The sequence below is a fragment of the Melospiza georgiana genome, chromosome 3 (genome assembly GCF_028018845.1).
Source record: "Melospiza georgiana isolate bMelGeo1 chromosome 3, bMelGeo1.pri, whole genome shotgun sequence".
In the NCBI taxonomy this organism is placed as follows: domain Eukaryota; kingdom Metazoa; phylum Chordata; class Aves; order Passeriformes; family Passerellidae; genus Melospiza; species Melospiza georgiana.
The window spans coordinates 72,942,115-72,970,084 of NC_080432.1; the positions used below are offsets into that span (position 1 = coordinate 72,942,115).

A 27,970-nucleotide genomic window follows, 5' to 3' on the forward strand; every position below is an offset into this window, starting at 1 on the left:
AAGGATTTGTGGCTTGGACACACAAGGAGCTTATCTTCAGAGAGAAAGGCATGGCTGTTTTACCTAGGGGCAGCTGACAAGCCTCAGTTGTCCTGAGATAAAATGTAAGGACAAGCAACTTTCATTTTAATACTACATAAACTTGCCAAGTCAGCTAGATAGGAAGGTAGGATTTAATTTACTGTGTTTACATTGTGATAAATCCACATTGCTTGGTCTTTGATATGTTTTTTCTCTAAGAATGAGTGGTATTTATTACTTAACCCCAAACTGTGTCTTCTTTGTTAGAATGTGGAGACAAATTCAGACATATAAGACTCTGAAGCTCTTCCTGAAATACAAAGCAATTATTTTTTAATAAAAGGAAGAATTTTGATACACATTTTGATACTATGGCAGTAGTTTAGAAAAAAAATTACTGAAAATCATCAATGTCCAGTCTTACCTCTACAAAAAGTAGGGATAACTCTGAAGTTAAATCAGATACTACTCATGTAATCAACTGCTAATCTGAATCAGTTTGTGGCTTTTGATTTGGTATATTTAACTGTAAGGGTGACCTGTAACTGGAATGACATCATTACAACCTGTGTCCTTTTTTAGCTGAATTCTTTACTAGGTCACTGATCATTTTTGCCAGTGACTTAATGAGGTCAAAATGACACCTAGAAGTTTCAGCTTGTTGGTTTCTTTTTTGTAGCTGCAGCTATATTTAAGGTGAAAGATCCTTTTGGGAGCCTTTGCATTATACATTTTGCAGGGTGAACCAAAAACCACTAACTTCAAACTGTAAAAATGGTAAGCTTTCAGCCAAAGAGGCAGCAAGATAGAAACAAATAGTTTCTATGTTCTTTATTAAACATTTGTGCTCGCCAGTTTACTTCACAAACTGTAACTGCAGTAATTCTACATTGTCCTTTCTAAGCTGTAATTAAGGTCATAGATACCAGAGTAAGTATTAACAAAAAATAAAAGCAGAATAGCAAAGGGAGACAGTAATTGTCCTGTTAGGGTGTAAGAATTTACTCAGGCAGAAAGGCACTTTTGAAAAATTCTTTAAGTGGTGATTCTGGGAAGACATGTGCCATGAATTTTGTGGACTTGACTGTTGAAGGTATATGTAATGAGGATTACTAGAACTTGGATTCATTTTTTCCTTTTTCAGACGGACTCCCGTACTGTTCCAGATGGGGAGATAGAGCAGAAATATTAGATTGAAAATATATTCCAGATACTAAAAGTAATTTTTAATATCTTGGTTTGCTTGTTGACAGTGGTTTGTTTTGATACTTTGACACAACTCATGGTGCCTTTACACATATTAATACATCCTGTATCTTAAGATGTTAACCAAAAATTTCTTCTTGATTTACATTTATAGCCGTCGGTCTGGACAGTATACAATGAACCATGACCATTCCAAGAAGATCCCTGATGGAGCATCGTTTGACCGCTCAGGATCCCAGGACTCCTTGGATGAACTGTCTATGGATGACTACTGGAAAGAACTTGAAAACATCCATGAAACCCGAGGAAATAATCACGAGGAACGAGTAGCACTTGTAGTGAAAGAGCCAGATGGTAATGAAATCTGTTCTGTCAATGTTCATCAGTTTGCTGATTTAGGGATTTTTCTTCAAGTCTTATTTCAAGAGATGGCACCTACCTAATGCAGATCAAAAAAAGGAGGTCACTTTCCTGAACATCTGCTTTGAAAATTCTGTTGCTTCTGCAGAAACAGACAGTGCCCTGACAGACAGTTTTATTAGAGACAAGTAAAAGGCTGATTTTTCTTTGAATGGTACTTGCAGAATATCAGAAAGGTGCCTGTGCTTGCAAATCACCACAGTTGAACTGTTTGCAGTTTACTGTTGAACTAACTTACCCTTTCACTCTTTGTGTATGTTGTTCGTTATTGTAGCTATTGGGATAGAAACCTCACGCTTTAGAAGACAAGCCAATGATTAACCGATTTAAGTTTAGTGAGTAACTTTCTATGCTTGTAACTATTGTGATTGTTCAGTTGTACTATTTGTGTTTCTCAGAAGCATGAATTATGGGCCACTCCTTGGGGCATGGTCTTAGAGGTTGGGCATTTTTTTTTCTTATTTTGTTTTTGTGTCCTCTCAGATAAACGAGGAGTAATGTCCTTAATTTAAGTTTTCTCTCAAAAATTATTTTTTAACAATGCAGTAACTGCCTCTCTCCCATTCTTACAAGACCCACGTTATGTAAATTAAAATGGTGAATTTTGTGTTTTGGTATGGCCTCCATGTGAGTGAGAAGAATGAACTTTCAAAGGGATTTGCTCTTCTGCCTCCCTAAGCACTTTGAAAAGTCACTGCTCTGAGGAGCGTAACAACGTGGCCCCTGGGGAAAGCAGCAAGGCTGCCAACCCTTGTGACTGGGGAGCTGTGGGCTTTTCTTATGGAGCCATGGGGCTTTGTCCAGAGCAGCAGAGCCCATTGTTCTGCAGTACACGAACCTCTTCTCTTGCTGCAGCTCACTGGTGTGGCTGTGCCTTTAGGCTCTGCACCCCCAGCCTCACCACTTCCACTGGGTTTATATGGAGCCTTCTTCCTCCTGGTTACTGCAGGTGACTTTGGCATGAAGCCCAAGTGAGTCAGCCCAGCTGAGTTACCAGCTCAAGCACATCTTACCGTGCCCACACCTTGCCTAATGTGCAGCCCCTCTCTTGGGCACAAGTACTCCTGAGCCTGTGGGATGCTGCAGCTGGCCGATGGACCTGCCTCAAACTGGCCTGGTAAAGGCAAGGCAGGGGAGAGAGGTTGCTCACAGCTGCTCTGGAGCTTTTTTCCAGCCCTGATAGCAAAACCTGAGAGTTTTGTCAGAGGCTCAGGATGTGGCTGCACACCATAGCAAAATTCGTACTTAAACTTTGATGTCTGTTTTCTGGATGCTGTTAATATTAAGGTGCCCGCTTGAACGTGCTCTGGGCACAGTGGTAAAATGCAATCAATAGTGAAGCTGGCATGCCAACTTTGGAGCATTTTTAGATATCTGATAAATGGTGAAATAGTGCTTGAAGGTTTGAGAGATCTGTTGGCATTCAGCACAACCTCAGCTGCTACAGACAGAACTTAGTGTTTTATAGAAAATGTCATTAGCGTGATACAAATTTCAGAAGCAGAAGTTTTGCCATTGGTGACAATATTTAATAGCTTTCTCTTCTTTCATGTGCAGTGATCTGTCAATAAAGGATACCTTATCAGCTCTAAGACTAAAGCAAAAATTGTTCTGTGGGCTGTCAGCAGGCTGGAGACCATGTCATAAAAACTGATGAAAAAATAGCATTAAGGTGACTTGTGTAGGCTGGTTTGTCCTTCATTAAATTGAGCTAGTGGAAGGCTGTAGGATTAATGTATCAAGAAAAGTGGGCAGAACCATGTCAGTAGGAGAGCTAAAAAGGTTGAATATTGAACTAAAATCAGTGGAGCAGCAATGATCTGGCTTTCAGGCTTCCCCATACACATTTTTATTTAGGTAGATTTATAAAATGGTATATGATTTTAATGGAAGTGCTGTAGATTATTGTAAAGATTGCCACATAGCAATCTGTATTGGATTAACTACTTTAAAGCTTTGATATCATATATTAAGCCTTTTGAGGCTCTTTAGAAACAATAGCTTTTTTCTGAGTCATGACAGTGTAAGTAATTCTTAATTGTGTATCCCTTTGGTACTTTTCTGTGAATTATATTAAGTGTGTCGTGTCATTAAAATCCAATGTGCTTGGCAGTAATAAAAAGCCAACGTTTATGCCTTTTTCTCTTCAAATTGCTCAGAGGGAGAACTGGAAGAAGAATGGCTGAAGGAGGCAGGTTTGTCAAATCTGTTTGGAGAGAGCTCTGGCGACTCCCTGGAAAGCATGGTGTTTTTATCCACGCTGACCCGAACCCAGAAAGCTGCTGTGGAAAAGCGAGTGGAGACCGTTACACAAACCATGAGGAAAAGAAACAAACAGCACCAGATTCCTGATGTCAGAGATATCTTCAGGCTACAGAATGACTCAAAGGGAAAAGTGAGTTCCTGTCGGTTGTTTTGTTTGATTCTGGCAGGGAGAAGAGAGGGACACGTACAGATGGGGGGGAGAGCAGAGTGGCACATGAAAGGGATATTTCCAGAAGATTTGGGTCTAACTTCACTGATTCCCAAGGGAATTTTTCACTAAATTTTCAGGGATGGTGTTTGTCCAGATTCAACATTGCATTAAGCAATTTTAGTATTTATAAAGAAGCATGTAATTTGCCTCACCTTAAAGGTGATGAATAAAGGAATCACTCATTTTAATTGGAATTATTTTTCACACGGATGCGAAACTCATCACAACAATCATCCAAAGAGCTACCACAAGCCTACTTTTACCTTTGGGTGATTACCTCTTACTTACAGGTGCTTTTGTTTGTTTGTTTGTTTATTTATAAAAAAGGGTGGAAAATGGAGCATTAGCCTAACCTTCTTGGTTTTGGCTAGGTCTTTATGCCTATCAGCTGGGGGTGTAAACCCCATACTAACTGCCAGGGCCTATGTATGTGTTAAACTGTGTATGGGATGCTACTCTGACAGGCCCTGAAGGGTCCCTGTTTCCCATCATGGGATATTGAAGAGAATTCCTTTCCCATATGCAGGAAAAGGGAAGGAGGGAAATGGAGACTATGATTAGAATCCCTTTTCTATGGAGAGGGGTGTGTGTCCTCTCTGCTCCCTCAGAGCACTGAGATCTTGAGCCATAAGAATGAGACTTTATGGCATGACTGGGTTACCTGTCCTCAGCTCTGTCCCATGTTCTCACTGCTGATGTTGTCTTTCAGTGCAGTGTTGTGGTGATGGAAAGCATGGTGAATTTTGAGGGCATTTAATTTCCTCCTTCCCTCAGCAGCTTCCTCTCCTTCAGCAACTCTTTCTAAACTCAGTTGAAGTGTAGTGGGGGAAGTGGTGTGTTCTGGAGGCTCAACTTCCCTTTCACTGTTCTGCTTTGACTGTGGTTGCAAAAGAGATATTAACTCCATAAAAGCTCTCTGAGATCTGATTTGTAATTGACTCTACCTCAAAATTACAAGATCTAATAGCAGAGCAATTTAGGTAAAATATCATGTAGCTTAAAGCAGTATAATTTCTCTTTTTTTTTCTTTTATTTTAGTAAAGCACAAGAAATATTCATGTCCCTGTATGTAAGCTACATGCTGTAATGTTTGAAAATCCTATGTCACAGTGTTCAATAGATTTTTCTTCTCTTAAACTACATGTTTTGATATTGAAGACACCACTGAGAAGAGAAATTATTTTAGGCGTTTAAGGTGTATAAAACAAATGGTTGTTTATTAAATACAGAAATACTGGGGGGGAAAACATCCTTCTAAACTTGTCTCCTTGACAGAAGCAAAGTAATACAAGTATAGGGCCTCAAACATGTACTTCATTCCTTTCTCCAAAGCAAGATCATTGTTCAGACATCATTGCTTGTGGCTATTCACCAAATCTGTCACTGAAAGGCTGTGGGAAGTAGCTTCCACTACCTCCCTAGGTAACTAGTCTCACTGCTTTGTTACTCACCCATCATTAGAAAGCTTTTTAAATAACAAAAGAGGACTGAAGCCACCTGCAGCTGTATGAAGTCATTCCAGTTTAATAATAGCCTTTGAAAATCCTGTAGCTTCCCTTCATCTGGAGGAAAGCAGGAGGAAAGGTAAAACAATAGTGTTGATGTTTTGCATCAACACAACAATTGTGTTAATGTTTCTCCTGAATTTCCTGCCCTATTCCCAAAGAGAAGCTAGACTTTTGGTACCCTGACAGCTTCCCATTCTGCTTCTGCTGCTTTGTGAAACAGAGAAGTGAAAATACAGATTGTGCTAGTAGGATAAGTCTTTAAAACTTGCATTTGTCTTCTCAGTAAGTATGGAGTTACAAATTACTTGAGTAAAATACAATTTGAAATACAGTGTGCTAAGCATTAATTTTTAATTTGAGTTGCCAAAAAGTAAAAATGATATCTGGGTAAAAATGTATATGAATCTATGTGTACCCATATATATGGGCATAGATTTTCTACATGTTCTGAAATACTTTGTCTGTCGTTGGTGTCATCCAGTTCACAAAATGTCACATCTTGAGACTGGGAAGGGCAGCATTACTGAAAGGAGAGGATGGTTCAAATCCCTTCCCGTTCTTCATCTCTTCAAAGTGTCCTGGTTTTGTTGCTGGAAATCTAAGCTGTAAGCACAGATAATGTCAGGCTGCCCTGCAAAAGGGATGGGATTGCTCTCTAGGGGAGGTAACCATGTAAGCTTTTCCAAGAGAAAGGAATGTGGTCTGAGTCAGTCAAAACATCATCTCCAGATTCCCTTTCCATATCCTTTCTAGTGCAAACTACAGCTTCAGGTCAGACTGCATTTGCTTATTCTTTGCCACTCTGGAAAATAAAGTCATTCACCCATGCAGCCTTCTAGGAAGAAGAGGAATTGATTTAATTACTTCTTTTTTTAATTGCCTAAGTTTCAGATCCCCTTAGACTTTGGCAAGGGGTTTTCTTTTGAAGCACAGAGATGTGCTTTTGCACGTCCCTGAATTGCAGGAGTGCGTGTTTGTGTTTTAATCCTGCACAGAGTCAAAGGAGTTTCTACAACCATGCACTAGGTTTTTATAGGCATGCATATTTATTGTTCCTTTCTTAGGTCTGTGATGGAAGTGAACCTTCAGCTGTGAGAACAAGTGAAAACAAAAATGAAACACATGATGGAACAAAAGGTAATGTCAAATTGCTCTCTATTTTATTTGTTTTTCTTTTGGTTTGTAGATGTTCAGCTACACAGGAGAGTAAATGGAGCCATATTATAAGTAACTTTTCAGCAAAATAAAATGAATTTATAATGAGAAACCTTTTCTGGACTGAATTGTTGATGTGTAAAATATTAAGTATGCCTGTAGGTCGTGTCCTTTGAGCCACTGAGAAACTGAGAATTGTCAGGGATCAGCTTATGATCAAGCTGTCTGGGAGAAATCTTCTCTTGCAGCTTATGCTCTGGTTGTTTCTGATCCTTAATTTATTGCTTCTGGTCTGTACAGTACAGGAAGTGAAGGTCTATGCATAAACTCACCAGTGCATACAAAAGAATAAAACCAAATTGACTATAAGCAAAAAAAAAAAAAAAAAAAAAAAAGAGAACTGTGTGGACTCAAGCATCAAAAAAACTATGAGAGCTAGCTATATACCTGTAGCTCAAATTAAGGAAAAACAGGAATTAAAGAAAAAAGGTTGTTTACCTTTTCAAGTAATATGGAAATGAAATAGTGTTCTATGTGCCTAGGTTGTGTCCATGCTTACAAATGAGAGGTGCAGTACCCATGGAAGACTCTTTCCTCTCACTGTCAGGATAGTGCATCACAGAAGTCCTTAGCTGACTCCGTGGTTTGTATTTTGAGAGTATGATTTCCGATGAAAGACTTTGACAGAGCTTTCTGCTGTTCTTCAGGTCCAGTAGTAAAAGGATGGCTGTCCTGCATCATGATGGGTTTCTTCAAAGTAAGGGTTGCACTGTGTCTGTTGTACCACCCTACACACCTCTGTATCAGGTTATTTAAGTTTTAAGATGCATATATTTAAGTTTTAAGCTGGCATCTATTTAAGTTTTAAGATGCTGCACTGTTACTCTGCTTTGTTTATATGTTGGGGTTTTTGCTTCTTCTGGAGGACTGGATAGCACATAGATGTTACACTGAACCCTATATCCACACTAAGCAGGCAGATCAAGTTACCTATTTCAAGTTAGTTAGCTGTAATTAAGCCACCAAATAAAGTTCTGCTTCAGTTCTAGAATACAGACCAGCAGCATTTTGGAAAAATTACTACTTTAGAATTAGACTTGGAAGACAGCAGTGGACAATACAAAATGTGCATGGCAGTTGAATTGGGAGACATGAATATAAACCAGTCCTGAGTAACACTGAATCTGTGTGTTTCCAGAACTGTGTATTTCCCTCCTGCCCTCTCAGCAAACCTCACTCTAATAAGAACAGTAAAAAAATTGGGAGGACTGCCAGACTGCTGGTTCAGCACAGGGGAAGGAAGAGATGCCTGGTGCTTGTGTCAATAAACTTCTCTGTAGGATTCAGAGCTGGAAAATTACCAAGCAATTATTACGGAGTTTTTTATCACATCTGGTTCTTTCTTTCCCTGTAGCCCTGATGAACCCTTCAGAAATGGGAAGTTCTGAAAGGCAAGTCCCATATGCTAGCTCTCCTCAGCACAGATGGTGATGTGGATGGCAAATGCAGCCTGCTTACATCCGGATACTCTCCTGCTCCAGTCACTGTGCTACAGTGGGCTCTGCTCCCAAGGTTGGAGCAGGAAGGAAAACTCAGTTCCATCTGCAGTCCAACCATGCAAGTTTGGTGGTGTTAAAAGCATGCATCTGGTTCAGTGCTGTGCTATGATCTGTCCTCCAGAGTAGCCAGTTAGTGTTATACAAACAGTGAATGAATTTAAGGCAAAAAGTAAACAGTGCCTGACATTTCAGAGGTACTAAATATTTATGAAATAAATCCAAGGGCATTATTTAAAATGGAAACCCTCTTTGACACAGGAGTAGTCCCAGTTTTACCTGAAAAAATATGAACATTATCTCAGACATTACAGACAAAAAGCCTAAATTGAGACATCTTAAAATTGCTATGGTAAAAAACTCTTTTTGGCCATACTCCCAAGGTGATACCTGTTCCTAATGAGATATTTGAATGCTGCATTCCCAAGTGCTTCTGCCAGACTGAAGTTGTTAATGATTTGCCTTTAGAGCACGCCTGGGCTATGTGAACCCGTTCTCATTTCTCCTTTCTTCTCCTTTCTTCTTCTTTCTGTGTCCAACACACCTTGTTTCTTGACTAAATAATATATGCAAACTCACAGAATAATAAGTGCCTTTGTTTCATGTAGGTATGGAGTGTGTCTACAGGAAACAAAAAGAAAATTCGGAATAATGTTCTAAGCTCTCAAAAGGCATTATCATTTTAACAATCCATGACACTCACTAAAGGCCTGCAAAGCAAGGAATACTTTCAATAGATATAAAAGAAAAGAAGAAATTTTCTTTGGAATCCTGTGAAAAGGAGTAAATAACTGTGTTGGTTGAGACCTCTGAAGAAATAAAAAGAAATTAATAAAACATATGAAAAGCTAAATACTTATTAGCTGAAGTAGGGGAGTAGCAAAAGTCAGTTTACTATGACTGCAGTTGTTTTTCTGAACTTAGAATTTGCTACAGGGGAAGAATAATAGATAAAACCTCTGTATAAGGGCAGCTTCAAAGCATAACAATCTAGAGAATGGATGAACAAATTGTGTGCACCATGTGTAATACAAGGGTAAAGACCAGTAATGTTTGCCTGGGAAAAAATCTGTAATCTGATGGTTTTTAATTAAAGAGTTTGGTTTTGCTTTTCATTTTACATGATAAATGAGGATCCTATAGCCAAAGTAAGGTTGTCAGTGAAATGATTACAAGTTTTTTTATTTTCAATTTATAACCATCTATGAACTAACATTTTAGAAAAATGCTTCGTCAGTCAAAGAAAAAAATCATTCTACCTCTCCAGTTGTAAATTAAGGTCTGTCAGCTTAGCTTCGTTGGTGTATACTCAAGATTCCCTTGCAAAATTGGGATATAGCACAGTTGATACTTGCAATGTTTCCTTGTTTTATTCTTGAGGAATTCCCATCATTTTATGTAATCGTTAAATAGCTCTGTGAACTAAGGAAGGAGTACAGAACTCATGTAAAATATGGTTTCCACATCCTCATAGACAATATTTGCATTTTTTTGCATCACACTTGCATTTCTCTCATTAAATATAGCATGTGGTTGGCAGGTTGGCAGAACACCAAGGCTGCTTCCTCTTACAGCTGCTGCCTAGTTCAGGGATGTACAACAATGGCAGCAAGACTATACAACCAAGAAAAGACTCCCCACAACAGCAGCACTTGCAGATCTTTAAAATGTGCAGAGCACTACTGAGACATCTGCTTTACATGACACCTTGGTAGGACCAGAGGACTGAAATAGGAGCTACTGCTTTTTGTTTGTTAACATCAGATCCCTCCTAGGCTGGTGGGAAGTATGTAGGTCAGGTATAGGCCACATTAGCATGACAAAAGTTTTGGGGGGGACAGGAAACTCTTTTCATTCAGTATGGATGCATTGAACAGTTTACATAATATATAGGGATATAGGCAGGGATGCCAAGGAGCAGAGTCAGGGATGAATTTGACCTTGGGTATGTTTGGTTACTGAGGACTCAGATATCTCTTTACCAAAAGGAGCAGCTCTAGTTTCAAGATCAGCTTAATCTTTAGTGTATGCCCTAGGCATTTTGGGGTCTGTGGAAAGTGAGCAGAAGCCACTCTGGAAAAAACAAGTGATGAGTAACACACACAACTGGCAGAATACGAATATGTTCTGTTCTGCTTCTCACAACATCGGTTGGTTGTAAGTAGAGTCAAAGTATTAACTCAAATCCACCTTTTCTCCCTGAAAGTGTCTCAGTTCAGGTAAGTTCTTTGCCGTGGGAGTGGTTGTGTAAAGCACTGTGCCTTACCAGAAAGTGGCTGTGGTGGCTTCAGCCATTTGCCTGTCAGGTCCCCTGAGTCTCGCCCTGGCTGAGAGGGCTTCATCTAAATAATGTAGGCAATTGTTTGGTGTTTTTAAATAAGATGCAAATATAATTTAGAAAAATAGCGAGTTGCTGTAATTTTTTTTTAACTTCCTGCTTCATATGTTGTTTGAATTGTGTGCTTGCAGCTCAGTTCTTTTACAGACCACTGATACCATCAGTGTATTTCTTCCCTGACTCCTCTTAATCAGCCTCTCTGCAGGCTTTTCCCTTCTTCAGAATTAGTTTTTGCTGTACCTGTAACTGTTTTCTGGGAACCTTTTTCTGTCTTGGCTTAGGGTAGTTACTCTTGGCCATACAAAAATTTCCCACAGCAGTGTAAAAAAATTAGTTTATTATGTTGCACAACGTTCTTACACCAAAACATGCTCGTGGTTCTCCTTCACAACTCATGCCCGTTTCCGTCCACTTTTCCTCCACTTGTGGTGCATTAGCTTTGAACGGGCTGCAGTCTCGTGTGAGTAGGAGCCAGTGGCTGAATCATGGTCCCAGGTCTAGGGAAGTGATTCTTCCTCTGTACTCAGCACTGGAGAGGCTACACATCAGTTTCTGTGTCCAGTTCTGAACCCCTTGATTCAGGAAGAACACTGAGGGGCTGGAGCATGGCCAGAGGAGGGTAACAGAGCTGGTGAAGGGTCTGGAGCGCAATTCCTATGAGGAGAGGCTGAGGGAGCTGGGAGTGTTTAGCCTGGAGAAAAGGAGGCTCAGGGGAATCTTAGCTCTCTACAACTGCCTGACGGAGAGCTGTAGCCTGGTGGGGGTTGGTCTTTTCTCCCAGGCAGCAACAGGACAAAAGGACACAGCCTCAAGCTGTGCTAGGAGAAATTTAGGTTGGACATTAGGGAGAAGTTCTTCACAAAAGGCTGATTAGATATTGGAGTGGACTGCTCAGGGAGGTTGTGGTGTGGAGTCCCTGGAGGTGTTTAAGGAAAGACTGGATGCACCGCTTAGTGCCATGAAACAGTTGACATGAGGGCGTTTGGTCATAGATTTGGACTCCGTGATTTCAAAGGTCTTTTTAAACCTTATTTATTCTGTGACTTTACTCAGAGAACATGGTGGAGAGACTGAAAGCTTTCTTAGACTTCTATGCTTTTTATTAAATGCTGTTTTTTACTGTATAATTTTCTTCTTGCTTCTTTCACAATATGTTTTAACTTCAGACCACAAGCAGGGGTTGCTTTACTGTGAAATTGGGAAGCTTCTTTTTCTAAAAGCAGAACAACCTCTCCCTTTTTTGATTCTTTATTCCTTTAACAAAAAATGTTTAAAATTTGTCTAGTGTTTGATTCCTCTAAGGAACAATGACAAGTAAGGCTATTGTTGTGTACTTAGTCCTTCCCTGTATCATGGAAACATGTCCAAACTGTTTCGAGGAATCTAGACTCTTAAGATTGAGGTGAGAACAGGAATAATGGAACAAAGATGATCTGTGTACTCTCTGTTATTCTCAGATGTTAATGCTTTGGGTCATGGATGACAAATTCTCTATTGCTTTTGAAATTTTAACAGCAGAAACATTTGCTGATTTGTTTGCAGGATGTTGCAGTCTTTGAGGCTAGAAAGTGTTTCATGGCAAGAAACTTCTGATGCCAAAGCTCTTTGGCTTTGCTAGATTGTAGGAGTCTGCGGTTTGTTTGAGGTGGATTCCTCTATCTTTTCATAACAGATAAATAGGAGAGAAAACCCCATGCCTTGGCAAAATTATTGAAGAAAACCTACAAAAGTTGTACCCTTGTCAATAGCTAAATTTTCAACTTAAAAAATACAGGAACAGTGACTTTGCATTCAGAATGTCCATTGCTCATACAGCATTAATTTCTGCTTGGTTTAAAACTTACTCTCATGCACTGAATGGTGCTCAATTGTGCTGCTGTTGATTTTTAGCTTTTTTTTTTTATGGTATTTTCAGGTCCAAATTTCAGTCTTGGAACAGATGAGCCGAAGAGCCTGCCTGAAGACATGCCATCTTCAGACACTGACATCAATTTGGAGATATCATTTGCAGAACAGGCAGCTAATCTGAAGGACAGCTCAGTAGGCAAAATGTACAAAGGTGGAGGGGGTGACACTCTTCTCCCGGTGGGTTTTCTTATTTATTCCTCTTTATTTTTAGCTAGAGGTACTGAATAGGTGATATTTATCTGTGATTGAGTGAATTAGATTTAGATTAATGTTGTCAAATTTAGCTTTGTAGAGATAGAGGTTCTTAAGGTAACTAATTTTTGGGAATAGTATGCTTAATAACATGAAAATGACTACATTTATGCCTGTTTATGTACTTGTGTGTCTGGAAAAATGCACTTTATATGTAAGCAAAAATGAACTTCTAATATTAAGCTGGAATAGGGCTTAGTGGTGGTTGCACCACTCTATCCTTGCTTCATTTGTTTACATCCCCTTTTTCTGTTACCTGAGGTGAGATGCTTTACCTCTAATAAAAAGCTCTGCTGTAATATGAAAAGGGTTGGTGGGTGCCTGTAGAAACCTTATGCAGTTGTCTGATGCGGGTAGGTGAGGGATGAGAATGAAGAACAGAACTGTCTGTAGAAGTTAAAGGTCTGAAGTCAAATGGCAGGAAAATAAAGATTAATTTTAACTCAGTTTTTCTTTCCAACTCCTAATAAAAAAAGGCTCTTTCGGAATGAATCCATATAAAATCAAAAGAAAATCCTCCAAGGGATTTTGTTGTTGATTCTCAGAAATCTCTTTTCAGATCTCTCTCTACCTACCAGTTCATGAACATGTAACATGTACATATAACCTGTAAACTAATGACTGGTGTGAAAACTGTCTTAGTGGTTTTTTCTTTTTTCCCTAACACTGTATGCAAACATGTCTGAGTAAACACAATTTCTGAAATAATGTTTCCCAGTTCTTCAAACACTTAATTTAGATAAGGACTTCTGCAGTTCTTCAAGTAGTAATTACCCCATGTATCCTAATTTAAACATTATAAACCAGGCACTAATGGATATTTAGAGATGGATTCTAAAGTATTTGAGTCGTGTTTCTCTAATGCAGCCTATAACAAGGAGATAAAAGCTATGTTCTAACTTCTGTATATATGCATAATACATACATTAGCTCTGCTTCTGGCCAGGCTTGTGAAGGATTGCTTAAAGACATGGCTAAGGAATTTCTTCTTCAGTTACAAAAGGAGCTGTAAAATTATAGGAAAAGGAAGGGAGTTACCTATTTAAATCTACAATATATTGGTTGCTCCTCATCATTGGCCGCTATTTTTAAGCAGACATGTTTGTGCAAGTCAATGAAAGCTCAAGGTGGGGAACTGGCTACTCATCTACGTTTTGTAAATTGTGTTTTGTTTTGGTATGTACCCTTGTAGTCACGTACCATAACTAGCAATTCAGCTCTGCTATTGCTGGGTTTGCACAGGGTAAGAAAATAATTCATGAGTATAATATGTCTTTCCAAGTGGAAGAAAGTCTTGTCAAGCTTCCTGCTCTGAGTCATGCATACTTAAAAGCCTGCTGGTGAGAGATGGAGTTAGAAATTTCAGTGAGTTGGGAAGTCCCTCACCCTTTCAACTCGATTCCTTATATTGCTCTCTGACTGCAGTATCTAGTATCTCTGAGTATCTCGTGCAGTAGAAAGGAGCCATGATCAAGTATTCCTGTTTTCTAAGAAGATAACTCCTTTATTATTATTTATATGGCAGCCAAATGTTTTGGTTTGTGTGCACAAATGCAGAAGGATTTCTGTCCTATTGCATAGGATTGATTGTTCATGGACAGCCATTTCCACCACTATAAACTGGAAAAAGATGCAGAAGGTGGAGAGGGAGTGTGTGGTTGCAAGCAGGAAAAATGACAAATCCAGACTCTTCTTGGTGGTGCCAAGTAAAAGAATAACAGTTAATGGACACAAGTGACTAATGGTGAAATTTTTTTTGCATGGTAAAGAAAGTCCCCATGAGAGCATTCCACACTGAAACAGGTTCCCACAGGGGTTATTGGAAATTTTCAAAATTCATTTGAACAACAACAAGAAGCAATCCAGTCAAACTTTGAATTTAGCCTTGCTTTGAGTAGCAATTGAATTAGATGACCTCCAGAAGTCACTGGGAACCTAAATCTTCCTATCATTTTAAGATCATCTGCTTTTTAACCTATGTGTGGGATTCTCCTTTGATTTAGTCAGTAACAGCAGGCTTCATGATGAAAGGTTGTACCCTGAAGGAAGTACAGCCTTTGAGCTAAGTAATTTGTCATGACTTGGATTATTTATCCTGCTGCAATTCTCTGCTTTCAGAATTTCAGACTGCCGAAGGACAAAACAGGTACCACAAAGATTGGTGACCTAGCCCCTCAGGACATGAAGAAAGTCTATTCTTTAGCACTGATTGAATTAACTGCTCTCTATGACATACTTGGGACAGAATTCAAACAGCAAAAAGCTGTAAAAATCAAAACCAAAGGTAAGCTGGAGTTTTGTATTCTGAACCAATTGCATCTGTTTAATGCAATGAAACAAATGCACCAGTTTATTTATGATCTTCCAGCAGAAAATTTATATATAATATATAGGCAGTAACATAGGTCCTGAGCAATATTTAATTTTTCACCTTAACTCAAGGCAAGCTTTAAACAAGTTCACTGACATAAGTGAAAAATTCCAGCTCTTTGACTAAAATTAAAACTCAAAACAGTCATGGAGCAGATAATCTAAGGAGTGAAGGGTAGCTGTCTTAGAGTATGCCATGCAGCAAGAATTGCTTTGCAGAAGTTTGTATGTGCTCATTTGTTCCCAAAGAGCATAAGCATGTGGTCTTTGTGGGTATTCTTTTCCTGATTTCCTGAAGGTAGGCACTACTCTACTTTCAAAATTGGACTCAATGGTTCTCAAAGGTCTTTTTCAGCCTTTGCAATTCTGTAATTCAGGTGAGTCTATCTGACTTGTGCTTTTGTTGCTGTAGGTGGGAGGTGCTGGGAGCCTTTGTCACCTGTTTCCTGTTCTGTCTGGCACAAATGTTCCTGTGTCATCTAGGCCTTGCCCATCCAGTGTTTACTTAGGCTCTAATGCAGTTGTTATGATGAATAGCACCATATAAAGTGGAAGATTTAAACTGTTGCAGAGGAGGCAGAGACAGCTGCATCAAGTCGCTTTCCTCTGCAAGCCATTGGAGCATATGTGTAATCACAGTGCTTTCCTTGGGAGCATAGAAAGCATGGAAACCAATTTCTTGATGCTAGAGATTTTCAGTGCTTTGTTTGGTTTTTGTATTTTTGGCTTTTGCCAAATGCTTTACTAGAGCTTGAGATGTGTTACCGGTTAATCACAAGCCTGCTTTGGCCAAAACTCTGTTGTCAAGGTTCGGTGAATGTTGACAGTGCATAGCCCACTTTAAATAATTGAAAGCAACAGAGAGCATAGAGAGATACACAGCAAGGTACAATAGATTCTTCAGAATATGTTCTTCGCTTTACAGTAGTAGTAAACAGCTTTTTTAATGCAAAAGGCACACACAGAAACATGAACAAGACCTTGATCGCTTGAATGCATTTTCTTCTTGCAGAAGTACTTGTGCTGTCACTAATAAACACAGACAAAGCGCTTTCTTATCTTGTATTTTGGGTCTTACTTATAACTGTTTCTTGTTACAAAGTTAATTGTTAATTGAATTTCACTCTCAACATTATTATCTGAATGGCAGGCATTCATAAAATGTTGAATTGATTAAAAACTTCTTTAAAAGGTAAAAAGAGAGGCTAGATTCATGGCAATGTGTAGGAAATGGACAATGACATCAGCTTTTCTGCCAAGCTAATGTGCTTTTGCAATGTGCTGCCTTCAGTGCCTTTTTGGTCTATCTGACCCTTACCTCTTCACCCCTTAAGTGTTTGGCCAATTGATTCATACAGTGGTGGGTCTATTAATTTTCTCCTTTGTGCCTGAGTATGTAAAGATGATGAAAACACCATTCTTGTGGGGAATGCCGTGCTGTGCCCAGCACAGCTTTTTTTATTGACCTCCTGGATTTTGTTTTTTCAACTACATTTCAATGGAAACTTTTATTATTGACAAGAACTTCAAGATAATAAAGCTATGGGGTATGGATATTGCCTGTATGGATGAGTCCCTTGTATTTTATAGGTAGAATTTTTATGCTGACAGAGATACAAGAACTTCTGGTTTGGCACTGAAATTGATCTTTCTTTGATGTATATCATGTTTTCTCAAGGGCTGACAGTTTTTTTTAGTAAGCGCATCTGTTCTGTGTTCAATATTGGCATGGCATCATACCAAGCAGCAGATTTTGACTACTTGTATTGTTATATGCTGCTCCAGAAACTTGCACATACAGCAATTATCAGTACTTCTTGCAGAGAAGTTCTGTCTCAGCAACTTTGGGTTAGTCATTATTAGCATAGCTCTCTTTAAATGGTTATTCACTTCTGTTCAACTGGGCCATAACACATGTAAGTCCCATTTACATAAAGACTAGGGTTAGTTTGTCATAAGGGCTAAATTAACTGCAACTGAATTCCTTTTCAATATTAATTGGCCCTATTGTAAAAGTTGTTTTTTAACCAAGAATTAACTGTACTTTTGCTGTTTTTAAAAATGAGCCTTCTGTGAGTTGATTGTCTTGCTGTTCTGCTGGTGCTGTATAATTCAAAAGCACAGGAGTTGAAAAGCTGTTATTTCCAAACCCTTGTAGAGAGGAGTGTTCAGAGCAGCTCTGGGTGATAATTGTGTTTGTCTCATTTTAGTGACCAAGTTCTGGATATGTTACTCATGCCATTTCCATCTCAGCTATAATAACTTGCATTGAGTGGTGAAGATCTGCATTGCAGGGTCATTATCACATCCATTCTGCAAACCAGAACTATGCAGATGGTTCATTTATGCAGTTTGCTTTACTGTGCTCCAGAATATGTCGATGGCAATTTGAAGTCAAAACAGAAGGCTCCTGAGGAAGAGGTGATGAATCCTTTTAGCGAGAATGTTTTATGTAATAACTTGACTGGCAAAGACATTAAAACACTTTAAACAAAAGGTCAATAGCTCTGAATGCATTGAATAGACTTACTGCTTCAGAAATGTGGGTTTATGCCAGTATCACATGTACTGAAAAAATATGTGGATAATATCTCAGGTTTTTTTGCTTTATGCTTCAGACTCTGGCTTGTTTGGTGTCCCACTGTCGCTTTTACTGGAACAGGATCAGAAGAAGGTCCCAGGAACCAAGATCCCACTGATTTTTCAGAAGGTAAATAGGCATGAAGAAGTTAACTTTTTACATACATGCCAAATGACAAAAACATAACATTTTGTCCTGGATTTATTTGCTTCATGTAGCAGTTTTCAGTATAATACTCTAATCTATCCAAGTTATTGTAACTTTTAATTGAAACTTTACTTACTAATTCAGTAAATGTGATATTTTGCATTGCATCAGACCTATTTTGAAGAAGTAAACTCACAAGGCAGGTGCTTTTCCAGAAGACTTGTTACTTTAGTTCAAAGGGATATTCCTTTGCCCATATCGTGTCATGGTAATGGGGGAGATAATTGGAAAGAAGATGGAGAACCTTGATTTGTTGCCTATGCATAGCACATCTCATTTCATGAGAAGAAAGTAAGCCACTGTGTGGGGACCTGTCCTAACACTAACAGAAACTCAGTGCTCTATCATCACCATTTCAGTCTGTTTGTAGAGATACTTGTTACTTTTTAAGAAACAGAAATCTCAAAGTGGTTTTGCATCACCATCTGAAAGCTACCACTTTGTCATTCATGCCAAAAATTGCTTTCTTAGGATCATGAAAACATTTCTGGAAAAGATGCTATCTATAAACTGGGAAATCAAATTGCAAACAGTAATTGATTGCTCTGCTATCCAAGCAACATCAAAAATTCTATATAAACATTAATATCTTATAGATGTGATTTGTTTTGCAAGGTGCAGACGTCATTTGGAATACAGTTTTACTTCAAATGAGAATAGGAAAATAAACAATAAACATTTCCCATTTCTTCTGCTTGTTCTCAGCAGCATGTACTTTCCAAGAACTGGGCATTTATGTAAAGTATAAGAGAACAGTTTTGTTCATTCTTTTAAATGTATCTTGTTTATCACTGAAATGAAACAAAGCAAGCTAACAGGAAGGCTGCTTAATTAAAAATAAAAATACACCAAGTTTTTATTTCACTGAGGAATTTAAATTAAAAATAAAGACACAATTTTGTCAGGGTTTTGCAACTGGAAAATCTGACAGTAATAGTGATTCATGTGTTGTCATCAGAAGTTTCTGCTGACAGTAAGTCCACTCTCTGGCCTGCTAATAAAGCCATTCCAGGCAGCCATGATAGAGATGAAGAGGGATTTCTCACAGGCAGGAGGTTGGTGGTGGCCGAGGGGAGTGAGTGTTTGTGAAGGAGTTGTGGCCACCAGTTGTGCCACCAGGCCTTGCCTTCCCCAGAAGTGGTGCTGGTGGCAGGTCACACACTGCCCACAGCGTCTTTGTGCCCAGCAGATGTGAGTGGCAGGCACTGATCTGGTGTAAGCTGAGTACAGGGTGAGCTGGATGGGGCCAGTTAGCACTTTTTTTTTTTTTTTTAAACCATGGAAAATGCACTAGAGTGACACTTCTAGTGCTGTTCTCTAAATTTGTGGGGTTTTCTGTCCAATCTTTTTTATGGCATTTATCTGTTACATAAATGCAGGTAAACTCCCTTTAATTTCTGTAACTGGAAAAAACTCTGTTGCATAATTTTTCTTACTCAAGCACTGGTGCAGGAAGGCATGTAAAAAAGGCACTGCCCTAGTTAAACATGGTGGGAACTATTTGTGCTAAAATTATGTCATCGGCTTTTGACGTTTACAGATTTGTTTTAAATACTCTTAATTCCATCCTTTGGTGAATATTTCTAGGCATATTATTTAGAGGAAAAAATATTATATGGGTTTTAAGTACTTTCATGGAATTTTCTGCAAATTTATCCATGTGAAGGATTGCAGACTTTTGAGTCTGTTTGGAGAATGTCAGAATTGCAAATCAGAGACTTCTTTAAAGCCTAGAAGTTCTTAGTTCTCCTCTTGTAAAGTCCTAGAGTATTCATGAGAATGTTACCTTAATTATTTTGATTTATTTTGATTTGGAGACATTTTAACCAGGATAGTTATTGGGATATAATTTTGAAACCACAGTAATTTTTGAAAATAATTCTTCAGTCTTCAGAGGAGGCTTGAAGGAGGTAAAAACCATACAGGTTTCTTTTTTAATAAAAGAAACAAACTCCTCTTTAACAGGACTCATTAAAAAGGATAAGAACCACACTGAAGTTTTCTTCTACAAGAACTGTAATCCATTTGCAAACTGTGTTTGAACCTCTGCTTGTTACAAATCTGATGCACAAATGCATATGCATAGAGAGAGAAGCAGAAGCATAAAGGCTTCAATATATCAGAACTGTCTGTGGGTAATTTTTAATTGACATCTTTGCTCATGCCAGTTTGGTTTGTGTTTGACAGCTGATTGCCCAGATAGAAGAGACAACTCTGGAAACAGAGGGACTTCTTAGAATACCCGGAGTTGCAACAAGAGTAAAGGTAAAACATTGCACAGGTTATTAATATCCCCCAAAATGTATGTATGGTTGCTGAATTTATTTTGTCATACAAATTGTATTTTAGCATCCCATTGTTATCAAAATCTTCAAAAACAGAAAGCAAAATCTCTTTACAAAGAAAACTGAATTATATTAGCCTGAGAAATGATGCTTTTGTTCACTGTAGTTTTGGGGAAAGGCTGGAGTTTAAGTTCGAAGGAGAGTCAGAGCTACTTTTCAAATTCAGTTGTGCCAAAATCTCATTAATTCTTGGCATGAGTTTTCCAGCCTTTTGCTTTTTCTTCGTAGCAGTTTAATCATCTGAACAGTTCACACACAGTCTTTTTACCCCAGGAGGAAGCTTTTCCCTGGCATTGTGAGCCTTTCTTAATAGCTAGACTTAACCTGTGTTAGATGGCAAGGCAGGCAGTGTGCACTGAAGGAGCTCTCACATTTATTTTTATGAACAGCAATATAAGTGCTCGGCTCGCCGAGTGCAATCTTGTTGGGCACGTCTGTGCACAGTGACACTTCCCAGGGTGAGTGCCAGTTACATCCAGCAGGCTCTTCCCAGTATTTGCCGTGATGCAGGGAGCTAAATACACGCTGTGATTCATGCCAAGGCTCAATGTGTTAAAAAGATGGTCGGAACTGGCCTTAAATTCTAAACAGAAAGGACCATTTAAGTGGATTCAGCTGTCCAAAGATGTCTGCCAGCCTCTGTTGTGTAGAGCTTGATCCAGCTGCTGGTTCATTAGAAACAACTAAAAGAAGGGAATATTGTGGAAGTTGAGTTTGTTTATTTACTGGTAACTAAGATACTAATTTTTTTTTTCACTTTTTCTCCATTCTTTATTTTCCACTTGACATTGGTTCTGCAAACTGGAGTGATTTCTTAGTGATTTTGTTTATTTGTTTGTTCTTTGATTTTATTAGCTTAATACAATTTCTCAGACAGTGGATCATTCACTATTCAGCTTTGATTTATTTTTAATCTCTCTATTTGCATGAACTGCTTCTTTAAATTAAGCAATAGTTTTGCTAGCAAATATTTTAAGTTCTTTTACTTATTCTAATAGAAAACTTGTTAAAAAGGAAGAATTTGTCATACTAAATGACTGAAGTTTTCCCTTAATTTTCTTAAACAAAAAAAAAGTCTTTTCCTCATTATATAGTTTTATAGAAAGACACAGAAAAATACTTTGCTATCATATTCTGTAGATTTCAGGGTTATTATTAAAGTGCATTGGATATACCACATAGTCAAATACATTTACTTTAAAATGTAGGCACTGGAGCACTAGGACACATGGTTGAAATTTCTGCCTTTACCTCTCATAAAATAATTGTATCTATACATTTAATACTGCATTTATTGCAGTGATTTGGTCTGAATGTGGATAGAGAAGGTGATGAGTCTCTGAGGGAGAATTTTCATCTCTCTTTCTAAAGCTTGCTCTTTTTGATGATCAGGAAATCATACCCACTTGACTTTAGACATCTGAATTATTACTGTTGCACATTTGAACCTCCAATACAGTCAGTGGAGACAGAAGATCTCTCTGGAGGACAGTTGAGAATATCCAACTTTTATACAAAAAATAAGTGTCCGCATTTTCTTTGTAAATAGATCCATTTTCCATTTGGACAAAGTTAAATTTATTGAGAAGGGTATCCTAAAAATGTATGTAATATCCTCTGTTCTATGTGCCCTTCTTGTCCAGATAAATAATTATGGCCATATTTTTCCACAGCACATTTTACAAAACAAGCCAGTGTCTCTCCTCCTTTTCTGTCCAGAATAACTGAGCTAGAAGAAGGGAGGGACCTGTGAGAGGTGCCTCAGGGCCTCTGGCCCTGTACTGAGGTTACTTTTCACTCTGCCAGACTAGGAAATAAATGAAGTGCATGTGAGATCAAGCCTGATACTTAGCAATGGACTAAGAAGGACTTGGTCTTTGCAGTGTGTTCCCATTTGTGCATCTGTGAACTGCCTGTCATGGCAGCAGGGCAGGGGTATGGTAATGTCTGCTGCCAACAGTATCCCATCCTTTCCCAGCCCCAGAGTTGTGACCTTCCACTGAGACTTTCAGAGCTCTTTACTCTTCTGCATAACCTCATGGTTTGTGGGACAGGCCGCTTCCACACAGGGCGTGTTTGACACCCTGTACTAGGCAAAGCTGTGTGTGCCCAGCAACATGGAATTCCCTGTGGATGAAAAGACATTCAGCTATTCAGTTACACAAATCATGCCCTGTGTTTTAAAAAGAGAACCAGCCTCACCTTAGTGTATATTTTGATAAGAAGCTGTGTGTCAACACTCATAATTGTCTTATTTGTTTATGAAAATGGCCATGTATGCAGTATAGCAACACCCTTGGGTAACAGTTTCAGAATTGCTCTGTATATCAGACAGTCTTAATATTTGGGTAGAGGGGAAGCCATGGCCCTTATGTTCTTGAGTATGATATCTGTTTCTTACCGTGTATTTATTCCATATGGCCCTGGCTCAGGCCCATGGGACTTTTTCCCATATGATTTGACTGCTGCCTATTAATGTGTGTTTACTTGCAGTACTTCTGGTCCCACATTTATCTGTTTTGTAGCAAAAGACTAGCAGCAACTGGAGTTAAGTGATATTTCAGATGTCCTTGCCCCCCTTTCAGAGTGTGGAAAGTATTGCTGTGTGTATAACGCGTGACTTCCAGCAGCCAAATATTACTGGTGCTCTCTGTATCCATTGCGTTTCAGGGTCTTTGCCAAGAACTGGAAGCAAAATTTTATGAAGGGACTTTCAACTGGGAAAATGTGAAGCAACATGATGCAGCAAGTCTTTTAAAACTCTTCATCCGTGAACTGCCTCAGCCACTCCTCACTGTAGAATATCTCAAAGCTTTCCAAGATGTGCAGAGTGAGTAGTGTCCTTTTTGTCTCTGCTGAAAGAATTGATACCCGTGCAGAGAAGTGCCTCTTTGCTGAGAAACAAATTGAACAGCAACAATATGAGTTCTCCTGAGAAAAGATGGGCACAATTTTGCTACTGTGCAAATAACATCTTTCATGTAACAGCTATTTTAATGGCTTACACATGCAATGAAAGCACATTTTCACTTCCTAATGCTTCTGATAGTAGTTAGGAGGTATACAAGGGTTACACAGAAAATGTATATGACAGTATCAGTTTATAAATAGCGTTTGCTTCAAAAGAAAACCACAACAAAGATAAGCAGTTCCTCAGGAAGTACAACAAATGATAATTTATACTGGTTAGGGTATTTTATCCATTTATAAGAGGAGAAGTTAGAGCAGAATAGTCAGAACTGCTGATAGTCCGTGGTCCCTTGAGATCAGCAAGTTCTTGTGAAAATGTCCTCTTTGCCAACTGGTTACAATACAGCAAATATACCAGCTGTAACTGGAAGAGAGTGGGTTGGTGATAATGAATCTGGAGTGAGAACCCGCATACATTTACTCCCCAGTCAACAAGAGACTGCAAGTTCTATTTCCCTTGCCTGCAGGCAGAGCAATGGCTCATTTCTAAGAGGAGCTTTCATAGAATCACAGAATATTTTGGGTTGGAAGGAATCCACAAAGATTACCAAGTCCAACTTTTTGAATGGTCCACATGGGGATCAAACCATCAGCCTTGGCATTATTAGCACCGTGCTCCAATCAACTCCGCTAAACTCGGCATCAGAGAATTCACATGGACAGGCAAACTGACAAATATCCTGAAAAATTCTTGACTTCTATGTCAAGTCTCCCAGGTCTGAGCTGCCTTTCAATGCTGTCAGGTTGGTTAGAGTAGGGGGTTGGTGCTTTGGCCTGCTACACAGTGTTGTTGATTTTGCAGTACTGACTGTCAAGTTAAAACTGGCCAGAACACTTCAGATGGTGCTGGCAGAAAAGAGCTCCACAAGGTTGTTTCATTTACTGGATAGTGATTGGAGCCAGGAGGGTTTCTGCTTGTGCTCCTGAGCTGTCTGAAGGCTTATGTGGTTTTACTTACCCAGAAGTGCTCAGGTGCCAGGATCCAGACCACTTTCTATATTGAACCGAAGGATTTACTTCAAAGCAGACACAGCACTTCATGGACTCCCATTGTTTAAATAGGTTTTTTTTTGGTTACATGCAATAAGATTAGTTGGTAGAGAAAAAGGACCATCTTTGTGACAATAGTCAGTGTTTTTCATGATACTGTGACTAAGTAGTGTGGTTAGAACTAAATATTTAAAGAACAATTTGAACAATTTAATTTGCTAATTTAAATAATGTAAGCAGCTAAAATTCAATTGTTGCAGGCAGAAACTCTTCATTTAAGTAATGAATTTTAATTGTTTTGCAATTGTTTTTTGCTTACTTTCCTAGGAAAAGATTGATTCTCATTTTTTTTAACATTGTGACATATGGTGTTTTGAAGCTAAATTTAAGCCTCACTTTTAATGTGTGTCTTTCTAAACCAGGTAGATAATATTGCTTTCACTACTTGATGTTTTAAATGATTATACAATTTGCCACTCATTTATTCAGAGCCTTCATTTTTGGTATGGTAGAAGGTAATCATCAAGGTGGGGGTTTTTTTATTTCATCAATGAACTTTTATTTTTGTTTGGTGGTGTCTCCTGAGTTGATTTGGATGAAATGTATTTGAAATAGCAATTCAGTTGGAATCCCAGCAGGATGCATGGGAACAACCCTGTTGAATTTTGAAATCATGCGATAAAACTATGTTGTGCAGGTATCCCCCTTTTCACTTGTTTTATGTGTGGCCTGATTCATTAGGAGTCTACTGAGAAGACTTGCCAGAGCATGTCCTCTAAAGCATGACAGGAGGAAGTTTATGACAAGTGACAAATGTGGGACTTTCTGCAATGCCAAAACCTAGAAGCTCTTCTAGGAGCTGTAGGAGTGTAGGGATGCATTCATTGTGCAGCTTGGGTGAATGATGCACCGCTGAGCAATTGGTAAAGGACAGAAGCAACGTTGCTTTTCTTTAATTGCCTCTTTTGGTACAGCACTGTCTGCTGTAGATAGGTGTTAAGCTTCTCTGCTCTTGGTTTCATCCCTGCTGGTTTGCACTTGCAGCTCCTGTTGGTTATGTGGCTGAAGACCTGCCTTCCTCAGTTACACGTGGTGCTCATTCTGTGTGGGTGACTTGGGAGATCGTGCCGCTGTGAGGGCAGCCAGAGAAACTGTGAAAGCGGTGTTGGATATACCCTTTGGTGTGTTGGGGCACAGGCTCAGGAAGGGAAGAACCGTTAGCTATTCCTTCTTGTAGCATTGCAAAATAAAGAAGGAATCACAAGGCATCTAGAAAACAGTGCCAAAAGACTGCTGAGTCACTCCAACTGAATCCTAAAAGAACATTTGGAAATGAGTATCGGAAAACCAGGATCTGCCAGTCCTTTGTCATACCATGATAATTAGCCATGTGTATGCATTCAGCATTTTGCAAGAAGTTTGAACTTAGAAATCATGCTTTTTGAAGAGTATAAATAACTATTTCAAAATACTGAGCTTTGTGTGCTTTATTGGCAGATCTCCCAACGAGGAAACAGCAACTGCAAGCTTTGAATCTTTTGGTTATCCTTCTACCTGAAGCAAACAGAGACACGCTGAAGGTTAGAATTATTAATAGTATTTTCCTGCATAAATGTTTTGACTGTTTCTGTGAATCCACTGTAATGAATGCTGTTGTCTTTTGAACATTCTTTTTTTTTCAGTTCAAAGTTAATGCTGAAATGATTGATTCTTTTTATTCCCCCATATTTCACATGACTTTGGGGAAAAAAAACCCAAACAAACAACTTAGGGCCCTAACTCCTCCCAAATTACTCTTTAAAGAATGTGACTTGACATTTTTCCAGGATTGCAGTAGTAATCTCCCAGTAAGCAACCTTTTATCTTAGAAGTTTTGTTCTTTTTTTTTTGCATCAGTCATTATTTTCAGCGCAAAAAATAAATACTGTTAGAATACAATGAATGTGAGTTTCCTTATATGAAGTGGGTTTAACTCTTCATTTTTATTCCTCACTTTTCTCTGTGCTGTTTTTCTACTCTCAATAAACTAGAAATTTACACTTCCTGTTGCTATTTGTAGCATGTTGCATGGATTCTTCCAATTTGTGCTTGTCCTTTTGTAGCAAAGCTATTAATGCTTTTTTCAGAATATGCTTACCATTAAAGCTGTTACAATCAAGAATGAATGCAGGATTTGTGTAGGATGCAGAACATCATCTATTACAGGCAAAAAATCCTACCAGGTCTTACTGTTCAAACAAGACTTTCTTTGTGAGTTTATTTATTGTGTGGAGGCAGTCAAGAAGGCTCCTGAGTTGAGCTACAAATATCTGGAACCAAATTAATTGAAAATTGCCAGTTTCTAACTGGCTACCTGTCATTCACAATGCAGTGCTTTACTTGTGAATTGCTTACCTTACAGAATTAGCCACTCCATGTTTCCATAACCATGACAGCTGGCACTATTGTGTTCACTTTCAATTTAACAAATGCCAACAGTAATGTCTTCACAAGCATCTGTGGGATGCTGCTTATACACCTACATAACAAAGGTTTTGAAACAAATCTTACTCTGCAGGGCCTCAAAGTCACATGAATGCTTTTGAAAATGCTAGCCACAAAAACAGGAATGTTTTACTTCATTATTTGAAGGAAACAAAACTCTCATTACTGTTCTGTGAATAAATCTATTCACACTTCTATTATTGATTGCTTTTAATGTGGTTTTCTTAGGATTTAAGAGCTTTTTCAGAAAAATATGCAACATCATGTTTCTTTTCACATGCAAAGCTGAGCTGAAAGTTCTGCTCTTATTTCAGGTACTGCTTGAATTCCTCCAAAGGGTAATTGATCACCGAGACAAAAACAAGATGACGCTGAAGAATGTTGCGATGGTGATGGCCCCAAACCTTTTCACGTTTCATGGGTTTGGCTCAAAGACTATCGAACAACGCGAGTTTGTCATGGCAGCTGGGACAGCAAACGTCATGCGCTTTATGATTCAGTACCAGAAACTTCTCTGGACAGTAAGTGTGGTTTTAAGGGGGGATGATGATAAATTTCACAACAGGGTATCTGAATAGAGAAGTCATGTGAAGTTCCATGATTTAGAAAAGGATCAGACTGATCCAGCTGGGTTCTTGGTCATGGATAACTCTTATGGGAGCAAAACAAAAATACTACATCTAATGTTAAGCTCTGGTGGTCAAAGTTTTAATATTGTATGTACTATAGGTGAACTCAAAAATAAGTCCTTGGGGAGTATGTATTTGGTCTGTCAGTATATATTGCTGTGGTCAATTCTTTTTGGCTTAGAGATATCAGCAGGAAACACAGTGTTTAAACTCATTGCCCTTTTGGGCCAAATTTAATATTATATAAAACACGTTTTGATAAAGCATGAAGTTGTATCCTGGTCTTAAGCAAAGCTCTAGCTTAGATAAACTGGACAAGTTGGAGGTGTGTTGTCCGTCAGCAACTTGAAACAGTTTTGACCTTTGCTGCATGTGAGGAAAAGTAATTAGTACCATTTTACACACTAAGGATGTGTTTTTGGCTGACAGAAGTAAAAATGCTGTATGATTCCACCTCTCTTCCCCTGAGAAGTTACTGAATGGAATATTTTATCACAAATTTAGTGGTTTTAAAACTGTTTCACAATTTTATATTATTTTAATCTATGTTTATT

The 27,970-nt window shown here is 38.6% G+C and overlaps 1 protein-coding gene across 3 annotated transcripts in view; it reads left to right on the forward strand.

The window, feature by feature from the left end:
* ARHGAP18 (Rho GTPase activating protein 18) overlaps positions 1–27,970 on the forward strand; it is a 93,303-nt gene that overhangs the window by 54,901 nt on the left and 10,432 nt on the right. For 2 of the 3 annotated variants that reach the window (XM_058020148.1, XM_058020147.1), the window contains exons 2-11: positions 1,382–1,581; positions 3,807–4,042; positions 6,696–6,768; positions 12,596–12,765; positions 14,959–15,124; positions 17,829–17,920; positions 20,186–20,263; positions 23,014–23,173; positions 25,801–25,883; positions 27,102–27,308. In XM_058020148.1, the coding sequence (XP_057876131.1) occupies positions 1,382–1,581; positions 3,807–4,042; positions 6,696–6,768; positions 12,596–12,765; positions 14,959–15,124; positions 17,829–17,920; positions 20,186–20,263; positions 23,014–23,173; positions 25,801–25,883; positions 27,102–27,308 (1,465 nt within the window). Of the gene's footprint in view, positions 1–1,381; positions 1,582–1,921; positions 1,983–3,806; positions 4,043–6,695; positions 6,769–12,595; positions 12,766–14,958; positions 15,125–17,828; positions 17,921–20,185; positions 20,264–23,013; positions 23,174–25,800; positions 25,884–27,101; positions 27,309–27,970 lie in introns of those variants that run through there. The other variant, XM_058020149.1, reaches the window with a different exon arrangement.